This window comes from Danio rerio, chromosome 12, assembly GCF_052040795.2.
Source record: "Danio rerio strain M-AB ecotype USA chromosome 12, GRCz13ab, whole genome shotgun sequence".
NCBI classification, from domain to species: Eukaryota; Metazoa; Chordata; class Actinopteri; order Cypriniformes; family Danionidae; genus Danio; species Danio rerio.
The window spans coordinates 14,861,102-14,877,008 of NC_141032.1; the positions used below are offsets into that span (position 1 = coordinate 14,861,102).

A 15,907-nucleotide genomic window follows, 5' to 3' on the forward strand; every position below is an offset into this window, starting at 1 on the left:
CAAAGTTTATCCCCGACCTACTGGGTGCAGACAACCTTTCTAGTCGTTGGAAGTGGACTGCGCTCATCGGCTGGGTCAGCAGCTCTCCAGAGAAGGCGTGCGGCCGCGTGTGATGATAGCTCGGATTCATCACTTTCAAACGAAGGAAAAAAATTCTTCAACTGGCTCGTCAACAATTTCCTTTGCATTACGAGGGCAGGCAAATACACATCTTTCCTGGCCTCCTGGCTGAAATAATGAAGCAGTAACAGGCATTCAGTGATGTAAGGAAGCATCTCCTGAATGCCGGCGTAAGGAGCGGATTTATTTATCCAGCAAAACTGCATGTCACTCAAGGCTCAACTGATAAGGTGTTTTCCTCACCTGAGGAGATGGAGGTTTTCATTGGGACGCTGTCTTGAAATTAACATCCATGCAGGCTCTGGTATGTGACATTTATTTAGCAGTTGCTTAGACTGCTGAAATGACTGATATGACCGTTTACCTATTATTTGTTCATGGCATTTAAGAGGACACTGCGGTACTTTTCAGCAAAAGCTGTGGTTTACTGATCCGATGGCCCGGCAACCCCACTGTAATTTTCGGGGAATCTTGCTCTTGCTTTGTTTGGGAAAGTGGGACGGGGGTGGGAGGGATAAAGTTCTTATTTTTCTTTTTGTACGAGGTATCTTTTTACTTTTCTTTCCACGATTATTAGAAAAGGGCATGCACTACTTATTTTCATTTTTAGTATGAACCCTAGTTTACCTTAAAAGGGCAGTGGCATTACTTTTACCAGTTGGAAAGTTCGCGGCCTGGGTCATATTCTCAAACGAGCTAAAGTATTCTCACATTTGAAATCATTGTCTGCCAATGTTATATACCTACAGAAGACGCACATTAGGCCCACTAAAGAGAAGATGCTTAAATGCAACTGGGTTAGCCATATTTTTCAGTCTACCTTTTCCAGCAAGGCTAGAGGTGTTGCAATCTTAATCTGTAAAACAGTTCCTTTTAGACATATTTCAACTTTGTGTGATCCTAATGGTCGTTATATCTTGGTAACCGGTTATATTTACTCATTCCATGTTACACTTCTTAATGTATATGCACCAAATTTTGATGACCCTGATTTTTTTACTAAAATATTTAATTTATTGTTGGATTCTACTGATTCGAATGTGATTGTGGGTGAATGACTTTAATTGTGTGCTTGATAATTTTTTGGATAGGTCAGCCCAAACAGCCCAGTTGCCTTCTGCCTCAATAGTTTTAAAAAATCTAAAGTCTTCCATGAATCTGGTTGATATATGGAGTCTTGCACACCACAGGTAGAGATTATTCTTTTTTCTCACAAAGGCATAAGACTTTCTCTAGAATAGATTATTTTTTGCTAGACTTCAAACTTGTATAAAATGTTATCACCACAGACTACCATAACATCTTAATTTCCGATCACTCTCCGACTTCGATGGTTCTTGATCTTGGCCATTGCTGGCACTTCCACCCCTGTCTACTCTCTGATGCACCATTCTGTCAATTTATATCTGGAAAGATTTCTGAATTTTTAGAGATAAACAATAACTCTGAAGTCACAGACTCTATTTTCCACCTTGCAGAATATACTTAAACTAAAATATGAATACAATACTGTTTTATCTGGACAGGTATGGGATCAGTTTTTTAGGATAAGACAAAGATATTTTGAGCTAGGTGATAAACCCCATAAACTACTGGCTCGACAGCTAAGGAATCTACAAGCGAAAAAAGCCATACATAAAATTAAATCAAAAACTGGGGATGTTATTGTAGACACTAAAGGTATAAATGATTGTTTCAGAGAATATTATGAACATTTATATACTTCAATATATACTTGCTGGCTCCTCTTTTGCTGAGGATGTTTACTCATTCTCTTGAAACTCAAAAATTGCCTGACACATTATGCAATGCTAATATCTCATTAATATTAAAAGAGGGTAGGGATGAGATTGAACCTTCATTTTATAGGCCTTTTGCATTATTAAACTCAGACATGAAAATATTTACCAAAATATTAGCTTATAGATTAAATAAATATATTTCATCCATTGTTTACACGGATCAAACTGGTTTTGTTCCTAATAGATTTTAATTTTTTAATGTTAGAAGATTAATTAACCTAATGTAAAATAAACATAAAGAGGCTCCAAGGTGGCAGCCTTGTGCTTAGATGCGGAAAAGGCATTCGATCAGGTGGAATGGCCTTATATGGTAAAAGTTTTGGAAGAATGTGGGTTTGGTAGTCGCATTGCATCCTGGATTACAACATTATATGCTCACCCAACCTCTTCTGTATGTACAAATCAAGAGAAGTCAAAGCCATTTTCATTACATCGTGGGACACATCAAGGATGTCCCCTGAGTCCTTTGCTTTTTGCGGTTGCAATTGAGCTCCTTGCGATCAGTGTTAGAAATCACTCATCTATCAAGCCTGTAAGCCTTGGAAATGTGAATCATTACATTTCTTTATATGCGGACGACATTGCTCTATTTTTGTCTGATCCTGAACAGTCTGTCCCTATGCTGTTAGATCTTATAAAATCATTTGGTACAGTTTCTGGATATACAATTAATTGGCAAAAGAGTGAATTCATGTCTTTAGGTGCAGATCTTGATATGGATTTTTTACACAACCTTCTTTTTAAAATTACAGACAGACTTAAGTACCTCGGAGTTGTTCTGTCTAGAAACTCCAAACTTATTTTAAAACTGAATTTTATTGAGAAATTGTAAAACCTGAAGATGGACATTGGTAAATGGAGGACACTCCCTCTTTCCATGATAGGCCGTATTAATGCAATTAAGATGGTTACGTTACCTAGATTTTTATATCTCTTCCAAAACTTTTCTATTTATTTACCCAAGCCTTTTTTTAAAGCACTAGATTCTGTAAATCTCCCTTTTATTTAGGCATTTAAAGCTCATAGAATATTCAAAACACATTTACAGAAGCCAAGAGATGAAGGTGGGCTAGGGCTACCATGTTTTTTACATTATTACTGGGCAGCGAATGCCAGGGCCCTTGTCTACTGGCAAGATGACTATAAAGTTGAGGGGCCCTATCATTCACCCGGCGCAATGTGGCGCAAGGTGCGGCGCAATAGTCTTTTGCTACTTTAAGCTTGGCGCAAGGGTCATTTTGAGGTGTTCCGTCACACAGTTTAAAAAGCAAATGCATTTGCGCTCAAATGTGTGCCCATAGGCATTCTGGTCTAAAAAAGCAGGCGTGTTTTGGCGCGTTGCTATTTTGAGAAACTGTAAATAGTCTGTTCTTTAGACCAGAACAAAGTCAGTCTATTTTCTGGCGCAAAGTGCGCCCGGCTTACACACTACACACAAGATGTAGAGCAATACGCAAATATCTTTACATATGAAAAAGATATAATATCTTAAAGATATAATAAGGATATATAAATAATATAAATATAAATGGTTAAAATATTACAAAACATATTAATTTCTACCCTACATGAATTTAAAAACCACTGCCTTCATACTTTCTTCATCTCGGGAGGCTTTTTCAGTTCATTCAATTTGCTTTTGTATAATGTTATTATTATTAGCAGTATTATTTATTATATCCATATTTATATTTGTTTTATTAAAAACAGGCTTAGATTTGTCCACCTGTCAGGTTTTAGACCATATGGGGCATAGCAGGTGTATTTGGAAATAACTCAGTATTTTGACCACACTTTGTTATTATTAATCATTTATTCATTTGCTGGAAATTAAAACTGAATTTAGAAATAGTTTTGAAACAAATCTTTGCGCTTAACAAACGAAATTAATTATTTATAGGCTAATTGATGTCTGTGCGGTAAGGTTTCCCTATCCACAAGAGCAAAAGCGAAAGTGAACTTACTTTACGTCATGTTAATAGCAATGCGCTTATGGCACGTCGCAGCTGGCTCTAAAAGGTAATAGGAGATGAGACTCTGATTGGTTTATTTTCAAAACACACCTATAACTCATTAAGAAAAAAAAACTCAATCCTTTTAGACCATGTGCCATGGCGCAAAGCGGATTTTCCCATCTTTAAGTTAGCAAAAATGCGTTCTGACAAGTTAGCTGAAAGCGTTTGCGCCCTGCGTTTTGTGCTCTGCGCATGGACCGTCAAGATAGAGCCCGAGATCTCTACTGACACACCCCACTGGGTGGCAATTGAAAAAAATGGAATTACAAACAGATCACTTCCAGCCCTGCTGTTTTCAAATACCAAATTGCTCACATCAGTTAAGATTAATTGTATTGTTTCAAACTGTTTAAAAATATGGCGTCAAGTCAAGAAGTGCTGCAAAATACCAGACACTACTACTTCTGCCCCAGTATATCGTAATCATGCAAAAAAGTGTATGTATGGTAATGGCCTGGTACACACATTCCACTGGCCCTTTTCATACAAAGTCAGAAAATATTGGTCTCCTAAGCAGAATCTCCCAATCTGTTGATCAGTTAAGTAACATCTCCATTCCCTCCTTCAGGGAACGATAATTACATAAATAGCAGAGATGTTCTCTTCAGTTTTACCTTTGCAGATTATAGATGTTTTGGTTTTCAGTAGTGACATTTACATTACACTGAGCTGAATTAAACTTACCTTCAGCTGTGACAACTTAACTGAAGTTATAAGAACTTCATAAATGTTAAGCTGCTTTGACAATGTTCTACATTGTAAAAAGTGCTATGAAGATTGATTTAATTGAATTAAACAACTGATAATAGAAGCAGCAGTAGTAATGAAGTGATCCTATTTAATCATATTGAACATCTGCAGAAGACAGCTTTGCACAAAGTGTTCACCAATTTGATACAACAATTTTTATGTTACTAATACACATCACATTTTTTTGCACTTTCTTAGTGTTTAAGGAGTGAATAATGGAAGGAAGATTTCTATATCTTATTAAAATTTTTTGGGCTGTGTATTACAGACTGGTGTAAAAATTAAGAAAGCATTGTATCTTGATGCAACAAGCAATACTTTTTTATATAGCACATACTACATGCATAATCAAGAGATGGGTATTGCATTATTATGTTGTTTATCTTACCGACAGCCTTTCCTGTTTGCACAACACTTCTGCTCGTTGACATCACAGCATTCCCAATCTTCTTTCCACGCTCACTGTTCTGCATTGAACTAAAATATCAGGAAAGCCATCATTAAAATAATAATAATAATCATCATCATCATCATCATTTTATCATATCTAGTTTTACCATTTATAACTCCATAATTTACCCGTCTCTGAGACCATTTTGTCATATGTGGAAGTACAATAATGAGCAAGATGTGCCTGGCATAAACTTTTTAAACCCTTCAGCTTTTCTGTTCTCACAGAATGAGCTACCAGATTTTATAAGACCACTATAACTTTTACTGTCCCATCTGAAAAAGGGACGCTCTTTCTCACTTGTCTCTTTTCCAATTCAATGTCTAAAGATTCTCTAATGGAGTGAAGCACATTGCAATAGATAGTAAATCTTTTTTTTTGTTATTTATTATTACTTTTTTTAATAAGATACAATGTCTGCCAGTTGGAACTTTCAGAGCAGCAGAAAGTTTTCTGTAACCTTTCTCAGCCTTGTGCCTTGAGATAATCCTGTCTCAAAGGTCTACAGACAATTCTTTTGTCTTCATGCTTGGTTTGTGCTTTGACATGCACTGTCAACCCTGAGACCTTATATAGACAGCTGTATGCCTTTTCAAATCATGTCCAATCAACTGAATTTATCACAGGTGAACTCTAATTAAGCTGCTGAAACATCTTAAGAATGATCAGTGGAATGTACCTGAGCTCAATTTAGAGCTTGACAGCAAAGGCTGTGAATATGGTTATGTACATGTGATTTTTCAGGTGTTTTATTTTATTTTTTAAAAAAAATTTAATAACAACTTCAACAAATCTTTTCACATTGTCATTATGGGGTATTGTAAGTAGAATTTAAGAATAAGGCTGTAACAAATAAATGTGGAAAAAGAGAAGCGCTATGAATACTTTCCGAATACACTGTAACTTACATTTGTCAGAGGCATTTTTTGTACCTTCTACTCTCACAAGTTTTCAAGCTTTTGCTGCTTTGCTGACACTTATTTGATGTGACCTCCAAAACATTACTGAGAAAATAGTATGTTTAAAATCAACCTTAAGCATTTTAAATAATTGAAATGACTGCAGTATTTACTAAACGTTTAAATTTGTCAAATGTTCAAATTTTATATGAATATATCATTACATAAATAATTTAGCAAATGATGCTGTGCAATTTGTCCTACATAACATTATTACTAATTAAACTAAAAGACCTATTAAATAAATATAAATAACATTAAAATAAAAAAATTTTGTCAGCAAATATGTTAAACAAATTTATTAGAATATGTACACTTACTGCGACAAGCGAATCTTCACATCGGCCACACTGTATTGACCCTGGAATGGATGTCTATGAACAGAGTCAATGATTTAAAGTCAAAACATTTGGTAAAAAAACGGGCAACTAAACAACCCATGCAATAAACTGTGACAACTTAAAATGTATATTGCCAGAAAATATGAAATTTGTTGAGGGGGCAAGTAAAAAAATTTAAATAAACAGATTTTACTTGAACAAGTTTCACACCATATACTACATTCATGTTCACACAAGGTCCGGGAGGTTCAGCAGTTCAAAGAACTTAACCTACTGTAGGGATGGTTGCAGCAACAACAGTTTCAGTTCAAAATAATTTGGAGATTTTTTAACAATTGACAAACAAACATGGAAATATTAATATCTATGAACTTTTTTAATTCATGTTGACAATTTTGTCATAAAAAAGTGTAAGCAGTATACAGTAAGAAAAATGCTAGTATTCCATTCTGATTTGTCTGAACTGTGTTTGACATACCCAGGTGTGATCTCGGCCATGGCTGGATGCTTGTTGCTGATCCACATTTTGTAGTTGTGTGTCATTTTCCAAGCAGATGTGAACAAAACTCCATAATCTGCCAACAGCCGCTCATGATCTAAAAAGAAAATAAATAAATAAATTTATAATTAAACAAAACAATAAAATTATTAACAGAAATACAAAATAAAAGCTTGTGCAGACCACAACATGACAATAAATGGAACTAGAGAAATGTCTATTAATTTGGTAGCAACCTTATTACGGAAAATGAGCAACAAATTCCTGACTGGGGTAAAAATTGTGTTACTGTAAAGCTACTTTAAGATAACTGTTATGGTTTAAATGGTTTTGAGGCTTCTCACTTTACAGCAAGAAGGGTTTTAATATTAAATTACACAGATTAATATCCCTAACTATATGAGCATGTAAGCGGTGATGCACCTTGTTGTAGAGCAGAAGATAACAGTGAGTGCACATACAGGCCAAACTGTGCCCGTATCCACTCATCTCCACCCTCCCAACCTGTACCATCCAGAAACACATCCTCTTTGTTTTCAGTGACATGTTTCACCAGATAATCAGCAAATCTCAGATCTGCTGTGCTTAAATTTAGCATTTTGCGCAGCTCTGGGTCATGGATCAAAATTTGGGCTTCATCCACCTGCACACAAACAAAATAGAAAACAATTCATATTAAACAGCTGGAGCATAGACTCCCCACCTGTGTTTTGTAAGAACAAAGTTGCAAAAAAACATATGTATTCAGATGTTACAATCGTAAATACTATGCAAGATCAGATTGCATAGGATTATTTTGATTTGTTTGTTGTTAATTTTTCCCTTACTTAGTAAATTTACTAACAGATGTAGCTTAAACACAGTCAGATAAAGCAAAAAAAGCAACCTTCTATTTTTATAACTTTGTTTAAGTTCACCCATTAAAATGCTTAAATCACACTTATACTTGTTTTTTATTGACAACCATTTATTATTATTATTATTATTATTATTTATTGAACAATATAAGTAAAGTAATAAATAACAGTATAGTGAAACATTGTGAAATATAGAAGGAACATATTGGAAGCCAATGGGATAAAGTAGTAAAGAAAAAAAAGGCACAATATTCAAAAAATAATAATAAAATGCAATAAGATTAACAAACTTTTCCTGAACAAGAGAGTTTCAAAATATTGTTGCAGTTCTTTTAATGAATAGCTTAAAAAAGCGGTGTATTAGTGAAGAATTTGCATTAATGAATGTGATATTTAGAAAGTAAAAGTAAAAAATTGATAAAATACAATGCATTCCTAGCATTATTGTCCGTATCAATAAAACCAGATAACACATTTTTTTTACGGCCTCATTCAAAGTGATCATTCAAATACTGTCACACACAAGCTAGCCTACTATAAGCTAATAAAAATGAGGATGTTAATTGTTCTGGTCATGAAGTGTATAACAAACTGTAAAGAGCAATATTTAAATGTTAATTTAGAGTAAGAGTAATCTTACCATTAATATTAAGCTTGTGTTTTGTATTGTGATTTGCACATTGCTTTTTTAACCAATAGAAATAAGCAGAATTCTGCTCCCTTTCTTTAAGCCACTTTTTTTCTAGAGTGAAAGAATGCACCCTCATTTTTTCTTCTTCTTCTTTTTTTTTGTATAAATCTCATGTAATTAGTTCTGTATTTCTATTAGATTAGGTTGATAATCTTCTGTTAAATTATCCATCTCGTTCTCCTTAATGGAGAAAATGCTGTGATATCCTCTTCCTCAGCCAATCTAGCCCGTACACACATATTGCCAAGTGATCTTAAGTATTTTGCAGATTTGTATTTAAACACTTCAAAGATTGTTCTAAAGTTGCTTTCCTTAAAAATATTTAGGCCAAAGTTTAATCTTTATAAAAACTTAATTGTTCTTTAAGCACAAGCTATTAAGCTTCCAATATGATGTTCTCCTATTTACTTTTTCAGACCTACATATATTAATCTGTATTGCAATTGCATTATGATCTATCAGCAGGGTGGGAGAAGTATAGATGTCCATTTGGCTTAGGTCCTTGATTAATTACTACAATTTTTATTGAACCAATTAAAGCCTGGGTCAAAAGGAAATGTTTGCCAACAAGTATTCTATTAGTTCATATATCCATTATTAGTTTTAATTTTGCAGTCGCAGAGAAATCTTTGCCAGGTGGACAACGATTTTGATTAGTAAAAGTGATATTAAAACCTCCTCCAATTATGATATGCACATTAGGAAATTTAGTCAACCAATGTTAGATGCTATTTTCTAATAAATCAAGGAACTGGACATTCTGTGCATTGGAGTAAATATCAATAATCAAAAACGTTAAGTTAACAATAGATATTATATGAATGAGAAAGTGGCCATTATTACCTTCTGAGTACAAAATGTTGCCTTTAAAATGATTTAGTGCTGTCAAAACAGCGTATGTATATATATATATATATATATATATATATATATATATATATATATATATATATATATATATATATATACATATATACACTTATACACATACACACACATACATATACCTATCTACATATACCTACCTATATATACCTACCTATATATATCCTTAATATATATTTTTTTTTTGCACTAGAGTTTAGACCGGGTTTGTTTTGGTCTAATAAAAAAAATCTATTTTAGTTTCTCAAAATAGTAACGCGCCAACAGTGCGCCTCAGAACGCCTTCCTTTTTAGACCAGAAAGCCTTTGGGCGCACGTATGAGCGCAAATGCATTTGCTATTTAAACATCGTAGCGCAATGCCTCAAAACGACTCTTGCGCCAAGCTGAAACAAGCAAAAGACTATTGCACCGCGCTTTGCGCCACATTGCGCCGGGTGTATGATGGGGCCCAAAATATTTAAATAAAAATGAACTGAGCAAAAAAGTTTTGTCCAATCCGCCCATGCACATGTAGAAACATAAAGAAAGACAAATGATAAGAGGCAACGAGTTCAAGTCATTTTTATCTCCATTATCTTTATTATACTGTGAGGCATCTTCAATCTGATGAAGACAAAGCTCAATGCCCCCAATGAAAACTCGCACCTAGACGAAGTTGGCTGAATTGTCCTCGCTTCGCACCTTTCAAATTGTAGGCCAAAACTTGTTTCTAGTTTCTTTGAAGGATTGAGGAAGATCTTCAGCAAACCTCAGGCCTTTTTCATGTAGGAACGAGTTGTTCTTCGCTGCTGCCCACAGAGCATCCTGATGTGTTTTCGACGGAAATCAAAGTATGATCCCGCTTGGTCAAGCGACTCCCAGCTTCCTCATTCTCAGACCGTGTACAAGGTCGATCACCTCTTTAAACTTTCCTTGAGGCAGAATGGTCATGAATATTTTGATGGTTTCAGTTTTAACATCTTCAGCTGATTCCAGTAACCCAGTAACTCTCCGCTTTCTCAATCAGTGTATACGCTTCCTTTATTTCTATATATGCTAAATTAATTGTCAACTTAAAGCTTTCTAGTTTTATGTTTTCCACCTCTGCAGGATGTGATGGAAATTCCTCTTTTGAAAGCATCAGAGACAACTGACCGACTGTGTTAACATAGTCATGACAGTTAGACATGAAAGGATTACCTAAATCTGTTGCAGCTGCTTGTTTAACAGCCTTCATATCCTTCTCTTCTTTTCCTGTGATGACATGTGGATGATAGATGACTTACAAAAAGTTAGACTCTGCCCTGGTCTTTACTGTCTTTGCCCCAATATTACAGTTTTGGTGGTCCAAGTGTTCAGTTAGGTCGCCATTTTGGCCCCTATCAGTGACAACCAGTTGAAAACATCTCAACTTTTCAGAATGCTGCAAGCGCACCGCGAGTCACGTGACCAGAACTGACTGATCAGCTTCATACATTGTATAGAATATGCACATTTTGGTAGACCAATTACCTCAGACAAACACAGAAGACAAAAACACTGCTGTTTTCTCCATAAATAAAACTTAAATATATATCCAGGATAGCTTCTATATTGAATTACCTAATTGAAAAGAGCTTATCTACAACCAAATCTTGTTTAGATGGAAAATCACAGACAGGGCCAGACCGAAACTGCAGACATGTTTGTATATTCTGCACATAATTTATATCTACATTTATATATGCATTTTTATGCAGAATGTATATTACTGAAATTAATATTAAATCTGAATAAATATACATTTACTTGCATCTACATAAGTTAAGTAATAGATTGAATAACAGGCACATGCATATTTCGTGTGGGCCTTTTTACCAAGTGGTGCTCGCTGCAGAACCATTTGGGCGAGGGGGAGCTTGAGCTTGAGTTCCACCTTTTTGCACCTCTTCTACGAGTGATGTCACTGGGGGTAGGGTTAGGGGTGGGCTCATGCTCCCCCTCGCTGGAGCTCAGCTCTGCTAAAATGGCTCTGCAGCGAGCACCGTCTCCTTTTTACAGACAACTTTACTATATTAGTAAATTAGATAAGTCATTAAATAAATTAGTAAGTCATTAAAGCAACATAATCAAAAGTAAAGCCTTCAAAAATATTTCATTATTGAAGGGCATCTTCCCATAACATGAACATCTTTAGTAATGTCTGATTTACAGACAAATCATTTCATTTTAATCAGATTAGTCACAGTAGTTCAGTCACAGCCCACCAATGGAGTAGATAATTAGTGGAAAAACAACCTTAACTTCTGTATTTTTATACTACATTACAGCTTCAGGAGACTGTCATAAGCCATTTTAGGATTAGCTCACACCAATATAAAAACCAGTAATTTTTACTCACATATCAGGAGTCACCACAATGGAATGAACCGCCAATAACTGATACATTTTGAATCAGTCCATCATATAAAAGCATTGCGTCTCTTCAGAAGACCTGAATCCCTTTTTGCATATGGATTTACTTTTGCTCTTTTTATGAATGGTTAAAATCATCTAACTATTTTAGATAAATAAATATTCAACAGATGGACAGAAATCTCAGATTTCATAAAAGAAAGTATCAGTTCGGCAATTTATTATATTTTTAAATAAAAAATATAAATTCATATTGAATAGAGGTGGGGGTGAATATGTGCCTAAACTGAATGTAAAAAGTAAAACTTACTGATGCATTGCAGTCATGGGAATCTGGAGGACAAATCTTTATGACTAGCATGTCACAATTCATGAAAAAAAACTAACTTCAATTTGGTGAAATATGAGCTGCACACATTCTCAACAAACTTATCAGCATAAAATTCCACATGTTGGCCTGTACATTTAGGACATACATAGACAAAAGACAAAAGGTTCATAGACTCACATCTACAACAGCATCACTTAGGTGGCGCTGCTGTCGAAAGAGGACGTTAGTTGCTCCAGAAACAAAACCCCGAACATTTATGTCTGACAGCAGGTGGTGCTGTTGGAGTGCCATGTAAGGCATGCACAGGTAACCCTGGAAACATGCAAAGAGAACTGAAGTCAAAAAGTGTAACTAATCAAACAAAGAAATGTTTTGCTGTTCATCAACATATATATATATATATATATATGCATTTTTTAAAAATAAAATTATTAAAAAGGACAGAATTTTAAAAAGCTTAAAATTAACCTGCTCAACAATTCATTAAAAGCATAGTAATACATTTTAGTACTGAACAGATATTTTTTTCCAGATTTTTTTAAAGATGAACAGCATTTACTTCAAACAGAATTATTTTGTAAAATTATTAATGTACAATAACTTTTGAACAAAATAGAAATGTGTCCTTGCTACTTAAAATAAAGTTTAACGATTTCCAAAAAATATTTAAAAAACAAAACTGTTCAACATAAGAAGAATTTCTTGAGCATCAAATCAGCATACTACAATGAAATTTAAAGGATCGTGTGACACTGATGACCGGAGCAATGATGTTACATTTTTTTCCCAAATTGCAAGAAGAACTAACATGGTACTGTAAGTCTTGCTAGACACAAAATATTGTAAATAGTTTTTGCCTAGGCTTTTTAATAATTTTTTACACTTTTGGCCAGTGGAGGTTGTTGGGTCTATATGCTGTATAAGACATATAAATAAAAGTGTGTAAGTCAGTCTGTCTTTGGAAAGTCAAAATAGGAGATTCTTCGACACAATAAGCAGACTCTCTGTCAGTGATGTCACATTATAACATTCAATCTTAATTCTCATAAAACAATCTAATTCTTTCTTAGGCGCAGTGGATTTGCTGTTACTTTTTTAGGAAAAAGACTAGATCAGTCCAAATCTTAGATAAAGAATCAAATGAAGCAATGCCATCTACAATATGCCATATACCGATTAGATTAAATAAGTCAATAAACTCTGAACTGTATCCTTGAGTTGTCATTGCTGTCTTCCATTCATTCTATTTTTTAAAGGCATTAAAAAACAAAATTGTACTTTGTATTTCAAATAAATATTTTAAATGAATATATCTGAACTGCCCATCTTTGGTTCTTTTACTGAAGAAGTTTTAACAAATTTTTGGGGTAAAAAGCATTCACAACATTTGATCAGTTACTTTACAGTCATAATTACTTGTTATTTTGCTTTTCTGTGAATAATCTGTCTGTAAAAAAATGTAAGTCTGATAACATTTTGAAGTCATTTCTAGAGTATTTTTTTGGGCTAATACAATAATAAAAAAAAATGTGAATTTAAAATTCTGAATTCTTGGGTAATGCTGATGAATCACATTGCCACATTATTTATCTACTTTAAATCTACTGTTTTAATATTAAAAATAATATGATAATAATAATAATTTAAAAATACAGATAAATTGGATTAAATGTTTTGATTACTCATTACAGTGCACTCCAGCTATCTTCTGTATGTACTATATGCTATTCACATGAACTACAACTACCATGATGCTTCATGCCAATCAACACCCGATACAACTGTGAACAATTTGGACTGATATATATACACACACACAGCTGACTTTATGAACCCACTCTCTCTCATTGCATAGGCTTGTTTATCTGTAAAAGTGTGCAAATCTGAGCATTCTTGTGCTTCTTGCCCTGTTCCTGTTGTGGTTTTTAGACTGATTTAAGGTATATGATGCCTGCCTTGTACCTGTCATCTGTTTTCTGGATTACGTTCTGTGAATTGCCCTGAAATTGTTGTTTCTCTTTTCAACTTTTGCCTGCAGACTATTCTCTTTGAATAAAGTTGTACTTGGAACTTTACATTGCTGCCAGCTCATTCATTACCGTTACATTATAACTATTTGCACTGTTGCTAAAGAATTGAGTATGGTAATACTTTCAATAAACTATTATTTTATTTTTCTTTGCTTCAATTATCTTTTTATTAAAAAAATCAATTCTACTGTATCAAAGTTTTATCAAACCAACAAGGGCTGTAGACAGCAGTTGGCTTTATATGCAAATGTGACTAAGGTAATCAAAAAGGAACCAACCATAACTGTTCATATTGTTGTAATTTGGATTACTTCTTGAATTAAAAACAATTCCAATTCAATATTTACAATTTTATTTTAACAAATATTTAAACTACAGAGTTTGATATTGTGTTTTGTGTACAAACCTTTGTAAAGATAGCGAGTGGCTGTCCATACTGGTCCTCTTGCAATCCAGATACCAGGCCTGTGGATAGTGTTCCATGTCCTGTGGCTGACTGTGGCTGTACTGTTATTGGCAGTCCGGAATCAGCGTCAAACATCTCTAAATGGCCAATGTCCATTTTACTTTCCTTTTCATCCATCACATGAGGCTCCAGAGTTTCCCATTCACTCTCAGAGCTGTCCAGCAAGTTCTGTTGTTCTGCACGAGCATCAATGTAGTGTGTGTCCAAAGTAGAATTACAAGGCTTTGATTGATCTGGTGGATCATTGACATCATACCTGTGCTCATTCTCTTTTGGTGTACGAGTAATATCAGTAGAAAACAAGGATAGTGATTCTTCATCTGCAGATATGATTTCTGGTGAACTGAAATCCTCTGAGATGCTCCTTCGGGTCTGATAGTGAGAGGAATCTGCCAGCCCGTACTCTATCATACCTAAAAAATAATTCAAAAAGTAATTTAATAAAACTTCAAAGCACCTAGATAGCACATCTTAAAGGGTTAGTTCACCCATACATATACATATAGAGGTAAACAAAATGCAATATTCTCAAGTTGTTGGTAGTAAATGTACACAACTGTAATGACACCAAAATTGCAACAGATGAATAATACTTTGTCGCCAGAAGTTAAACAAGTTTGTTTTGTTTTTAAAATAAGAATATTTTTCTAACAGAAAAGCATTATTTCTTTGCACAAGTTATCACTTTTTTCCTGGAAATTTAATGTGGATCTCAAAAGCAAGATTTGTATTTTTATTTACAAAATTCAGAGGTTGAAAGAGATGTTATGCTTCTGAATGTTTCTCTGTGAAAATAATTTCTTACCAATATATAACATTTCCACCTCAATAATGTGAGCACAATCAGGCATACCCCTTTCATAATATGGCATTAAAATGGTGTCTTTGTTTAGAAAATGTAACCTTTACATGCTGTAGTTTATTCCAGAATTGCAAATATAAATTTAAAGCAGGTCAGATGTATTTAAAATCACATTTCTACTTTTTTCAGGCTCAGATCTAAAAAAAAGTAATCTCAAGCAGATATTTGTGATTACCGTGTACAACAAATTAAAATCTGTTTCAGATGTGAGTTTAAAATCATCATTTGCTTAATTTACTTATTCATTCTGAATGATCTTAAAAACCATCAGCTACTTTCAAATAACTAGTTTGTAAATAATGCAATACTTTAATTAGTGATGAAAAATTTATAATTTAAGTATGAAAATACAGTCATTAACCACATTATACATGCAATTTTAAGTCAAGAATATGGCACTTGTAACTGTAGTTATAAATGGCAACTAATGTGTATTAATGTAAAGTTAATTCTTTACAAATTATTAACTATTT

At 34.0% G+C, this 15,907-nt stretch overlaps 1 protein-coding gene across 5 annotated transcripts in view; it reads right to left on the bottom strand.

Annotated features, from left to right (window-relative positions):
* avl9 (AVL9 cell migration associated) overlaps nucleotides 1–15,907 on the bottom strand; it is a 38,474-nt gene that overhangs the window by 4,799 nt on the left and 17,768 nt on the right. For 2 of the 5 annotated variants that reach the window (XM_087275394.1, XM_087275393.1), the window contains 7 exons: nucleotides 14,829–14,985; nucleotides 14,513–14,748; nucleotides 12,254–12,388; nucleotides 7,361–7,580; nucleotides 6,917–7,034; nucleotides 6,418–6,471; nucleotides 5,076–5,164 (listed from right to left, as the gene is read on the bottom strand). In XM_087275394.1, coding sequence (XP_087131520.1) covers nucleotides 5,076–5,164; nucleotides 6,418–6,471; nucleotides 6,917–7,034; nucleotides 7,361–7,580; nucleotides 12,254–12,388; nucleotides 14,513–14,748; nucleotides 14,829–14,892 — 916 coding nt within the window. In that variant the 5' untranslated portion in view covers nucleotides 14,893–14,985. 5 annotated transcript variants of the gene reach the window in all.